Source organism: Lissotriton vulgaris, chromosome 5 (genome assembly GCF_964263255.1).
Source record: "Lissotriton vulgaris chromosome 5, aLisVul1.2, whole genome shotgun sequence".
Taxonomy (NCBI): Eukaryota; Metazoa; Chordata; class Amphibia; order Caudata; family Salamandridae; genus Lissotriton; species Lissotriton vulgaris.
In genome coordinates this window covers 98,928,507-98,941,572 of record NC_141693.1, presented here as the reverse complement: position 1 = coordinate 98,941,572, position 13,066 = coordinate 98,928,507, and the positions used below count along the sequence as shown (strand labels likewise).

Here is a 13,066-nt window from a genome sequence, read left to right as displayed (position 1 = left end):
ACATCCAACTTCTAATTTCACTAATAAAAATCCCATGCCCCTTTTCTCCACAATGATAGACAGATGGATAAATGAGCAATTGATATTTCCATGTATGGAGCTCGTTCAACCGGAGGAGCTGTGGCGTCAAGAACCTTCTAGCTGAGTGGTCCTCATCATCGTTTACCATGCTTCATTCTCGGTTATTAATTTGCATTAAACAATAGGAGCCCCCTGCTTCGACAAAAAATATGGATTTTTCAAGTGTTAATGTTAGAACATTCTACAGCATACAATGAAGTAGATGTGGCTGTGGAATGTGTGCTCAACCTTGTTTCATGAAGTTGTTTCCATATTAGAAGATGTTCACCAGCTGTTTTCTCTGCGATAGCCATGATGTAAGGAAGGTGCAGATCTGGGTACATTTATAGTCCTATATGAATTACCTGAACATGCCAGATGGTGTAAGAAGGTGGGAGTGGTGATGATATGGGATTTGATTCAATGCACTAGCGGGACAAACAGGGCCAAGTTGATTTGTAGGCTCTGGAAGTTGCTGGAGCCCAGACTTTATTGATGAATTCAAAAGGGTTTGATGTAAATACTTATTTTTATATTGCAAACTACAAACCCTTACGGGTTTCAAGGCGCTGGGGGCCGCCGTGGAAATGAAGTGAGCTATTGCCCAGAGTCACATGGTGCTGAGCTGAGCTGCTGCCAGAGCCGGGGATCGAACCGTGAACCCTGTGCTCCGAAGTCAGCTGCCCTGGCCGCTGCACCACACCTCTCCACTTTGATGAATGCCCTGTGACAGAACAATAGGACCCGAACCTTTCACAGCCCTGAGCTAAAGGATGCCTGACATAATCAAATGGTGTTAAAGACCACTAGGCCCGGTGAAGCCGTAAGTAATATTAGTGGATCTTCTTTTATCATTTGAAGCAGTCATGGAAACCAAATCTGAACATAAGAGATCACCAGGAATGGAATAAAGGAGTAGCGAAGACCCTTATTACAAGGATGGAGGAAAGCATCTGTTACTAGAGCCTTTGGATATCTTGCCTCCAACTGCAAAATTCTGCAAGTTGGGGTTCAGACTGGATGCAAAAATGTCTGAGAATGAACCCCAAAAACTTTAAAAGTAATGAAAGACTGTAAAGAGGTATTGCCATTCACTGAAATCCCTGGAACAGGGGGCCCAAAATATGTCTTGCTTGGGGTCTAAAAATGCTTCAGATGACACTGGAAACACGGTCACATGGTTGTAGGTTGATGCTCTTGCAGCCCCGCACAACAGCAGAAACAAACTCTCTGGTGCACATGGCCTCTTCCTTGCTGCTTGTAAGTTGTGTTTTTTCATCAGCTTCACGCTTTGCAAAGGTGGAAATCTTCCTAAAAATGTCATGTAACGTGGTGAAGAATCATTATTCTTACAGACCAACGCCGATCCGAATGTTTGAGACCTGGAGGTCTCGCTGGGAAGAGAGTCCTCTGCAATTCACAAACTGGCTCGTGTTCCCTCGTTGTCTAATACCAGCACAGTCGGTTACACAAGATTGAGAAATACTCATATCCCAGGCTACCACTTATGCAATTGCATCACTTGGCTGTGTTTTTTTTACCTTTTCACTTCATGTACTTGTTTCTCTATGATATGCATACACACAGCCCTTTCCCTCCCCCTTATGACGATCAAAGCATGCAGAGAAATAAACGACGAACTCGCGCTTGTTGAACTGCCTCACAATCTTCTAATACCGCTCCTTCCTTCTCTGCATATCCCACCAGAGGGGGCTTCACCCTTTCTAATAAAGAACAGGTACCAAACCCAGGTTACTGTCAAGATCGAGAGACAGACTGGCTGCAGGGAAATGTGCTGATTACTCAACAGGCAGGAGCCCCAGAAAGGCAGGTAGGGCCTGGGCAGAGTCAGTCACATGTCCCACTGAGTCAGACGTACTTGCATCTCAGTGAGCCTGACATGTGATTGACACTTCCCAACCAGTGGCGGCTGGCACAGAACGGGGGTGGCGAGTGGGAGCGAAAAGAACAAACAAAACAAAAAAACACTTACCTCTTCGGCCGGCCACGCCTCTCCTCTGCTTCCCTGCCAACATCCCAGAACGGAAGCAGGAAGGACACATAGGCTTCCCATAAGCCAATCACAACACTGCAATGTAGCACTGTGATTGGTCTGATCACCGTGGTTCGATGCTCCGACAGGGACAGGGAGCCTGTGCATGTTTCCCACCATGTTGAGAGATGCCTACAGCGGAATACCACCCTGTGTCAGACTCTAAGTTAAGGATCTACAACACTGAGTATTCAGTGAGAGACTCCTGTTCAACGTATTAGAAAACTCACTAGTTTTATACGACGAGAGAAACTTCAATTCGGGGCTATGTTTTCTGCTCTTTGAAGATTGATTACACTTTCTACTTGGCCACATTGGGCGGTACAAGAAAGGAGTTGTGGCTTATTTTTATCAGGAAGAAGATATGCGCCTGCCACAACATTAGCCTCAGAGATATTCTAAGCCGTGAGCAGCGGCAGTTCACCTTTTTTAAATGAAATCATTTTTAATTTAAAAATATCAGATGGATTAAACATGCATGTGTGAGATTTTTTTATAGGAAGTGGGAAGATATTGTTATTTCCTGATGAAGGTGGGCAGTTATACCCATTGGACCCACCGAAACGTGTCGATGCTCTAACCCTTGGGAATCATTACGGATATAGGACTTATGCAAACAATTGCTTTTTGATTATCTAACAAGAATTGGTCCTGCCTAAATCTTTGTGCATATAAATTGTCTATCTACAGGTCTAATGACCGTGGTGTTCCATGATTTAAAACAATTTTTCTTGCTGTGTTTTTCTGTCCCACTTTTTTACAGATGTATTAAAAATTGTTTTTAACTTGTTTTTCTATATTGTACAATGTATTTTCAAATTACATAGTTGCTATTGGTATAATATTTCTAATAAATTGTAAGCAACTTTTTTATAATTTATTTTACACTGATTTGTTTTTCTGGTTCACAGAATGAGTATTTGTGAGTGAGTCATATGTGCCTGGAAGGTCTCTAAGTGAGGTTGTATGATTTAGCTGTGATATCAGTTTCCAGGGGGAGCTTTTTCTGACATTGGTCTTCTAGTACCCTACCCCTGTGGTTCAATTGGGTCCCTTTCTCTCTTTTTCCTCAAACATGTTTCCCACCAGGCCATGCATCATAGCCTGGTGGCAACATGCAAAATGCGCATGACTGTTTGGCCGGCCAAAGCAATCATGAGCATTTCGTGCACATAAACCACTCCTCCTCCCTGTTCCACCAGCCCTAACCAAGCCCCGCAGAAACAAAAAATAAAATGATAGTAACCGAGTTATTAACATTTTATTTTTCCTTCTTTCACTATTTGAAAACAGTGGGGCGACACTCCTCCACCTTAGCAGAGGAACCGCCCCTGCCCTTTAGGCATTTTAGTGGTAACGCTATGTCTCGGAATTTCAGATTCCCTTGTAGGCATTGAGATTCTACGATCATTGCTTTTTCTTCATAATTATGGATTTTCTGCCTTTGCAATTTAAGCAGGAAATGGGGGACTATGTTGCAGACTTTACCAAAAAATTGTTTCTAGCTCAAACAAATGAAAGTTACTAAATAAAGCGCACCACACATGGTTCCATGAAGTGGCAGACCGTTTGCAAGGTTAACTGGTCACCTTTTAGTTGCTGATTGATACATTCTGGTCTCAAATTGGTATTAATGAGGCGCAACTTTGCTCAGACAGTTTTTTTAAATGAGAAAATAACAAAATAACCTGATACAGATTGTGTCACATTATGCTGCACAAATGGATTTTCTTGCATTATACGTTTGTCAACTCTGCCGCATAATTTCGGCCTTTACTATGTCATAATTCCCTAGGCCATACTTATAGGCCTGTTCACCCCTTGTGAGCAGTATCTCGCCTAGTCTCCACATAACTTTATTCACTAAAATCAGGCTCGTAGAATGGATGAATCTTGTTTCTCTCAAAACATGCCTGTCCTTTTTTGGCATGAAACATGCTGTTTTATTGCCAGTATTTTTTCATAACAGATTTTAAACACTGGTGCTGGAAAAGAGTTGGGGTGCTGCCATCAATGTTACATAATTATGCGGCAAAACTACATTTCTGTATCAATTACCTGGGCATATTTTCCACCAGTGGTATGTTTGCATCACATACATATATTTGTAAAAGAAAACATTTATTTGTTATCGGAATCAAATTTAATGGAAAAATATTAGTTTATAACAATTCATAGTCATAAATCTCCCATAGTCGATTTGTATTTGAGTAGTATTCTTTATAGAAAACTCTTAGAGTCCAAAACATACATCTTTCTTAAATGCGATGTTTTTGCCCCTACAGCCAACACGTGTTTCGATCAAGTTCTCTTTATCAGGCCAAAGCCAATAACAGGTACCACCACTCTGTGAGGGGCAACATCCAGGCTACCACCAAGGACGCATATGGCTGATGGCATAAGGCGGGAGGGTAGTAGAGGACATTTATTACATTACCAAGAGCCATGCAGTGCTGTAGAAAAAATAAAGAATGTGGTTCTATGACTTCAAAAGTGAGAGGCTACACCACAGGCAATGAAAAGCAAAGTTTAAGGATCTATCCTCAGGATAGTATCAATCAGTTGTGGCTGGCATGACTTGCGGGGTTGCGCAATGAAAGAAAATGTATATATACACTCACCTTGCCGCCAGGTCCCGCATCTCTGCTCCTTGCTCCTGCTCTTCCCGTGGGACTCAAGGAACAAGAAGCCAGGAAGAAGAGCCAGGCTCCCCTGGCCAGCCACAAGGCTGCAATGCAGCGTTGTGACTGGTCAGGGGAGCCTGGGTGCTTACCAATCACAACGCTGCAGTGCAGCATTGTGATTGGTTTTGAGCATCCTGGTTCAAAGTTCAACCAGGGAATGGGCGCCTGGGCATGCTCTCCACGCAGGCTGTAATGCAGCCTGCATTGAGAACAGGGAAAGTGTGCATAACTGTTGTGGGCGGCCCGAGAGGGCTGTCCAAACAGTCACTGCGTACTTAGGAGTGGGCAAACCACTCCTCCCCTGCCCTGCTCATGAGTAGAGCTGCTCCACCCACCGCCCGCCCGCTAAATATAAAATGATAATAAGTTATTATTATTTAGGTTTCCTTTAATTTGCTTAAAAGCAGTGAGGTGATGCTACTTCACCATAGCAGAGGAGCTGCCACTGGTATCAATCACAGAACTGGGGGGAATGCTACCATTAAAAAGCAGAGAACTAAAGTTAAAAAGAAAGCCATCTAACCATGAACACGGGTGGATTCTATGGAGTATTGTATATAATGCTATCTGCACGAGACAGTTGGAGCTGCCTGTAGTGAGACTACAAAAAAATTCGACAGCATGAAAGCCAACAGCATGAAAGCCAACAGCACGAAATCCAACAGCACGAAATCCAACAGCACGAAATCCAACAGCACGAAATCCAACAGGATGAAAGCCAACAGAAAGCCAACAGCACGAAAGCCAACAGCACGAAAGCCAACAGCACGAAAGCCAACAGCACGAAAGCCAACAGCACGAAAGCCAACAGCACGAAAGCCAACAGCATGAAAGCCAACAGCATGATATCCAACAGCACGGAAGCCAACAGCACGCTCCTAGTGCCAGATTCCTTCTGGGCATCAACAAGGCCGGCGTTGTGCACGAGAGCACTCTTAGCTAGCGCACTTCCCATCCACGTGCTACTGTTCTGCCATTAATAATCATTTTAATAAATGCCCTGCGGAATGTGGGATGGGATGGCATCGAGCAAAGCCTACTTTGGCACGGATTTAATTTTGTTCTGTAGTAAAAGGCGACGGTAGGAAAGGCCTGCGGGATTTGGCTCAGCCCGGGCTCATTGAAGTTTCCCTCTCTCCTGTTTGGTGTGGTGAGCAGGACCTGTTTGTTAGCATGCCGCGTACTGTACCTCCTCACCCCCTCCATCCTCCCCCTCTTATGAATCCTACATGCTGCCTTGGTACACCTCTCTCAGATCTGGAAGCTCAAGCATGTTTGCATACGTGTACGCATGTATGTATGTGATTTTTGAAGCACAAACCTAGCTATAGAGTGCTGTACAAGAGGCACGGTTATAAAACAGGCGGGGGGCAGTGCTTTAAATAGGCAGACCTCAGGGGGTGAGAAAGGAGCCGGACAGTGGGACATCTGTGCATCTTCTGCGTTGTTACATAAAAGGTACCCTGCCTGCCTCACGGTAGCTATTTTCTCCGGACCAACGCAGCGCTTTGCAGCCGGCGCGGTCCGGGGCACGCCCAGCCCCGCTGTAATCTTCCTGCAAACCTCCGAAAGTTTTCTCATGTTCACTTCAGCGCAGTCAGCACGCGCCCTGCGTCCAGGAGGGAACTATTCCAGGAAACAGCCCTGGATGTCCCCGTTCCCGGATCCAAGCCAGGGTTCGCCCCCACCCAAACTTTTCTGTCGCTTTTAGTGACAGTCTAACAAAAGCAGACTCTTTCCCACTTGGACTTCAAGCACCTTATCTCCTGGGAAGATGTGCCGTCTGCCAGTTTATCCGGCCCGAGCTCGCTGAGCGCCTGCCGTCCTGCCTGGCGCACGGGTGCAGCCGCCTTCGCCTGCTGCGCACGGGTGCAGCCGCCTTCGCCTGCTGGTCTCGGTTCTTGCGCACATCCTTGTCTTTTCGCGCAACTCTTCGTGCGTAATTCGCGAACCTCCCTCTCTGGGCAGATATGCCGGCTGTGCGCTGATCCCCTTGGAAGTGTCGGACTGAGAAAGCAGGGCCGCAAGAATGTCTGTCAACAGCAGGAAAAGTTCCGGGAGACCTTCCTACTACTACCGGCTGCTGGGCAGGTCACGGCTGCGGCTGCGGCGTCAGCGGAGCCGGTCCCGGAGCCGCAACAGGCCAGCGAGTAGGGGTAATTATCCTCATTATAGTCCGCCCACTAACCAGGGCAGTGTGTGAGCCTCTCTAATTACCCTTTGATTAACATCTTGGCACGATTTCCCAACTTTTTTCCCTGATATGCGCTCTGTTTAGCTCCTAGAGGCAACTTGTTTCGCGAAGCACGCTATATGTGTGCACATACTTTTATGTGCTGGCGAAATGAAAGTGACCTGCAGCTCATCTGCTCAGCACCCTATTCGATCACGTTTTAAAAATGGTTATGGTTTCGCTCAGAATCTAAGTAGGAGCTGAAGTTGTAGGCGATCCAGTGAGTTTTCAGGTTCAGTCACACTGTCAAACTCGGAGGTGGCTGTAAATATTGATGTATTGATGTCTCACACAGATGATGAACAATCACGTGCCCATTTCACCCTGTTTGAGACTTATTATTCTGATATATGAAAATCATAGTAGGGGGAGGGGGGATTCTAGGCAAAGCATGTGCTGTGCAACCTGCAACACTTGATGATACATTTTTTGCCAAATGGCGTGTAATTACGCGAAATTGTGTCATTTCGGAAATTTCGTGTCACAAATGTAACAGGAAATTCTTGAAACTACCCAAATTATGCGGGTGTAAATGAAATCCTCCCAGGCCTAGTTATAGGAAGGTTACACTGTGTTTCTTGTGCAGATGCAGCCATATTTCTAGCTAAAGAATATATCTGCGGCACTTCTCAGTTAGATGGTCACTGTGGCTTAGATTGCCAGGGGACACTGAGTTCTGGAAGCCCCGGAGTTACCACCAGGAACTTTGCAATATTGTGCTGTGGTGTTTCATACAGAAATTAATCTCCACGTGAAACATAATGGGAGGATCAGCTTTCCACATATTAATCCATGACTTCTCATAACTGCTGTTATTCCACGTGGATGGAATTAACAGGACCCTCAAAAATGGTAATTCTGGAGTGAGGGAATAGCAGAGGGCGGCGGGAATTGTAATCAATGCCTAGACATCATAATTCACCTCCATGATGTTCTCTCTGGGAAATGAGCCCGGTGCCGCTGCATCTGATGGGTTCAGGGTGAAGCTGTGGAATATGGCCTTCCGCCCAGAGATGCAGCAGCCAAGAGTAGCCCTTGTGGTACCAGAATACATTAAGGAAAATACTGCATCACAGAAATATCCGGTCTTAATAGTTACAAAAGCATCACCTGTTGAGGTAATAATAGAAAAGGTAAACCGCGTGGGTGATGTTTTTGTAAACAATATTTACAGCCTAATATATGTGTGAGAGGAAATTTTTTCTAACACTATTCTCACATACACCCTCTTGGGCCTCGCAATGGACTCCCAGTTGGAGCTTATGTGCCACCAGCTGTCCTGCTGAAATATAGGAGACACAGTGGGGGGTTGTACGTCAGCACCAGCAATATCTTAGGTTTAGAAGCTCATAGTAAAGTTGTGAACAACTGTCCCCCATACATTAATGCAAGAAAGTGCATTGGTTAGAATGTAAACAACTCTTAGCATGAAACCCACATTGGAGTCAGTGACAATCTGCTATGTATAAAAGTTGCACATAACTGTACTGACTACAACCTAAAACCCACTAGATACTAGGGACCCTTATGCACCCTCATCCCAGGCAGCTTTTAGCCTAACTAACGAGCATCATGTTCTTTGCCGTACACTGAGGCAGGGATTGAAGTGCCACCTGTAACTGTATGGGTGTCTTTCCTAAAATAAAAACATCACCTGCTTATTAAATGGCGGGTATCTGCCTCAAGCTCAGTTCAGGAGACTTGAAATGAGAATAAAGATGTTCAATATTAAGGTCATCAAGTCAGTCATATAGGCCTTGATGGTTGGTCTGCCAGAGGGTTGGAGGTCACAGCCTCTGCCCACCACGGTGAAGAATAGTATCCCCTATTTATAGATCGCTGTCGGACTGGTGGGCAAACAGCTGTGCTGCGAAGGGAGTCGCCGCTGTGGTGGCTGCACTCACGGCTCTGCGGATTTGCTGAGTGGGCGCCATCTTTAAAGCGCCCGCTCAGCAAATGTTTTTGAATTGTGAAAATAATCTCCTAACGTAGGAGTTTGTGCTGTCAGTACGGAAAAAAATGGCCCCAATATGCAGGAAGTTTTCTCCATGCACCATTCTGCAGGTCTCTGCTGGTGACCCCCCTGTAGTCCTTTCGAAGATGAGCCTTCGGATCAGAGGTTTACACTAACAGAGCCAGCTCCCCCTCAACTCTAAGTAGGGCGAGAGAACCATTGATTTGCTGGAGTAGGACCACAGCTAATTTACAACAGTGTTTCTACTCAGTCAAACTCTAAATAAAGCCCTAAGACTCACATTAAATAAGAGAGAGACAAGGAGGCATTCTTGCCTCTCTCTTATTTAGAGGCATCAGTTGGCCATAATTGATCTGGTATTATTCGGCTTCCCCTTAGATACAACCGTTACTCAACTCAAGCAGTGCATTCATTCACCGCAGCTCAATAATTTATCCTCTGATACAGCTTGACCAATTTTATCAAAAGCTGTTGAGGACTCCGCAAACACATATGAAGTATCAATCAAGTTCGCGCTATATAAAACTTTATAAATAAATCGATGCATCTGGGACTTCGGCTCAGCTGGTCGCTATTGTTAATGCCGCTGCCCTGTGTGCCAGTGACAATCTCTTGCAAAACTCTGTTCGCACAATGGGGATCACGATGCACACCTCAGCCGAGACCTTCAAGAAGTATCACCTTTTTTTACTTAAATGTTCTTTATTGGTTTTCAGCAATTTATACAAGTGATATACATATGACCATGATCATATGCAAGCATTGCAATGACAGTTGCCTAGATAGAATAGGTGGGATTACAAGGCATAACCAGTACAGGGAAGGTTAACTCATTGTTAGCATAAGTCGTCTACAATTTCACAGGAGAATATATAACATTCAAGTACATAAAAGGAAAAAATAATAATCGTTATTTTACTACATCACAAGTCAATCGAACTATGAACTGTATATAATAAAGAAAAATAGAACATAAGGTCGATCTCGTCTGGATGGTTCGAGGGTAACCTCAGTTGCTGGTGGTGCGGGACTTGGGGCCTCGCGTGTGGCTAGGCGAGCGCGAGAACTCACGCGGTGGGAGGAGGAGGGTAGGGATATGACTGGGGCCCCGTCCGGGAGACCCAATAGGACTATTATGCGCCTTGAGACCCTCCCGGGTGAGTAGCGCGCTTTATAAATGCCGAGATTGATTGATTGATTGATTATGCCACATCCATTAGTAGTTGGTTCTGTTTTAGACGGTGCACACAGGAGAATTGGGCTGGTGCAAGCTGCCTCCTGAGCAGAGCCCCAGCACCTTTTTTTGCTTCAAATTAACCACTGCGATGGGCAATTCACAACTGACCACCGCCTCTGTTAAATACCACCAGGTCACTACTCCAGGCACTTCTCCACTGCACCTCTCCATCACTATATTCCATCCAGGACAGGCATCATTCACAAAAGTTGTGATGCTGTAGTAGGTGTTACCTACTGGTGAAAAAAGTTCATCTCGTTATCTAAATGCAAAATCCTAATGCACCGAACCTGGTATTTTAAACGGAATTATATTGACTCATATGACAAATTCTGGCTAATTTAGGACAGTTCTGCATGAGAAACGTTTTGAAAGAAGCGGCAGGGAGGTTAAATGGGCATGGAATTATGGAAGGGTGCTCCAGGTATCCTGATTATTTTGCAAGTAGTTTTCCAAAAACTCTGCCCTTCAATTTTCTGTAGTCTTCACCCCATAGAATTATTTCACACTTCTCTAGGAAACTTGTCATTCACACTATTCTTCCACACTTTCACCCTACTCCATTAACAAATTGCCTGGGAGTGTGTGTTTGTGCTTATGAATTCTGCTGATTCATGTTAAATTTAAAGCAGCAGCCATCACATGCCCTTCTGACAGGTCTGTGTTTTTGTTGTCTCATCAGAGGATGTTCCCTCTTTTGTTTATCTATGGGAAGCCAATGCTAACACAGCAGTTTGTTCCATTAGCGAATTGTCTATAAGACCTTTGACCCCCTTGCATGCTTCGGATGACCCCCGGCCGTCCAACGTCACGGTGGACGTGTGTGGAGGACAGCCAGGGGCCGTACAAATCCCTCCCACTATTTAAATTGCCTGCACAGCACGAAAATGTGTGCAGCATGCAAGGGGTTAATGAGCTCAGCCTTAATGCAAACGTTTTGTTTACTAAATATTGGTTGTTCTCCTGACAGGGTCGGATTGGGATCACAATTTGGCCCGGGCACTGACGAAAAAGTGGCCCACATTAAGGGGGCGTGGCCTACATTTAAGGGGCGTGGCCTATATTTAAGGGGCGTGGCCCACATTCGAGGGGCATGCCCTTTCATGAAACACCATTTGGTTACTCTTTGAGGTCTAATTTGTAGACAAATATTTAGTAAATTAAGCCTTTTAAAGCTTACAGAGCAAGTAACACTGGTAAAGACTAGGAGCACTGCAGTTCAGATAACTGAATACTTACTTGCAGTCTTAACGCCCTGCACAATGTCGTTGGATACTCTTTCCTAACCAGCTATGTCCTAGACTCTAATCATCACATAAACCAGAAATCTAGTCCAAAGTCAAGGAGAAAGGGTAAGACTGGAATCTCTGGTAATAGAACATGTAATAACAAAAGTAAGAATTCACAAACGAGGAAAAGGCAGTCTGGGGTGTAAAGAATGCTGAAAAAATGTATCTGTACAATCTAGTCATACATTTATTTCACAGTCAGCAGGTGATGTCTATATACAAAAAACACAGTTTTATTCATATCTGTCGCTGCCTTAAAGTCTGGGCCATGGGGAGTGAAATAAAACAATTGCCTAGGATCACATGATCTGATTAAGATACGAAACCAGTATTAATGCCAAGTTGTTGGTATCACATTGTGCAATTCAGAAACTAGATGTATATGCCTCACTTCCCTTACACTCACCTTACCCCCAACTGCAACTCATCTGGTATCAACATAGCTCTTGGTCATAACTCAGACCAGATGTTGTTGCTCCTGGCAAAATGTTTGTGAGCACCTATGTTCAGGCCTATATCATAATGTAATACAATCTGGAATAATGCTGCAAAATCATTCCTTGGGTAAATTGTGTACATTAAATTGCAACAACATTTGACGTGGAATTCTGTGTGCAACCTGCCTATTTCTCACATTTTTAGTGGTAAGGGTGATTTGGTTGTTGTTTTGTGAGCTAGCACACAATATCACAATAAACCATACGGGCATTGTGTTTGCAATTGTAGCTTTAGTTATGTTTACTTATGCCATTCTTTCAGCAACAATGAAAACCAATGCGATGTTCTGAGGATTTTCACCATTCCATTGGTGGAAATCTAATAATTTCCTCCTTATATAGAAGAAGCAATACACACACTCTGTTCTCTGAATCATGGTACAAGAGACCTGCAAACAACTAGTGCTATTGGTTTTAAATATTCCAACCGTGTAACAATCCCTCACAATTTTTCGCATGTCCTCCATGTGTAAGACACATTATGTAGCACCAACTCTGAAGCACGTTCTGGGGCCCACATGCATGATAACAAAACACAACCAACCAGAAAAAGTTGTGCAATACCCTAAAAACTAATCCCACCATGGTCCCTTTAAATACCCCTGCACCCCATAATCATAACCCATCCTAACCCTAAAAATACACCCTGCACCCTAAAACCCAAGCCTATCCCTGAACCCTAAAAATACCCCTTTACCCCAAACCCCAAACCTATCCCTGAACCCTAAAAATACCCCTGTACCTCAAAACCCAAACCTATCCCTGAATCCCAAAAATACCCCTGTACCTCAAAACCCAAACCTATCCCTGAATCCCAAAAATACCCCTGTACCCACAAACCTATCCCTGAACCCTACAAATACCCTGTACCCCAAAACCCAAACCTATCCCTGAACCCTAAAAATACCCCTGTACCCCAAAACCCAAACCTATCCCTTAACCCTAAAAATACCCCTGTATCCCAAAACCCAAACCTATCCCTTCACCCTAAAAATACCCCTGTACCCCAAAACCAAAACCTAGTCCTGAAACCTAAAA

At 44.5% G+C, this 13,066-nt stretch overlaps 1 protein-coding gene across 3 annotated transcripts in view; it reads left to right on the top strand.

Moving 5' to 3' along the window:
- The window catches only part of DAB2IP (DAB2 interacting protein), a 1,377,413-nt gene that overhangs the window by 328,612 nt on the left and 1,035,735 nt on the right, over positions 1-13,066 (top strand). Inside the window, exon 1 of one of the 3 annotated variants that reach the window (XM_086920964.1) lies at positions 6,632-6,953. The exons of 1 other annotated variant lie outside the window; for it this stretch is intronic. In XM_086920964.1, the coding sequence (XP_086777090.1) occupies positions 6,827-6,953 (127 nt within the window). In that variant the 5' untranslated portion in view covers positions 6,632-6,826. Of the gene's footprint in view, positions 1-6,631; positions 6,954-13,066 lie in introns of those variants that run through there. One more of the 3 variants, XM_086920965.1, reaches the window with a different exon arrangement.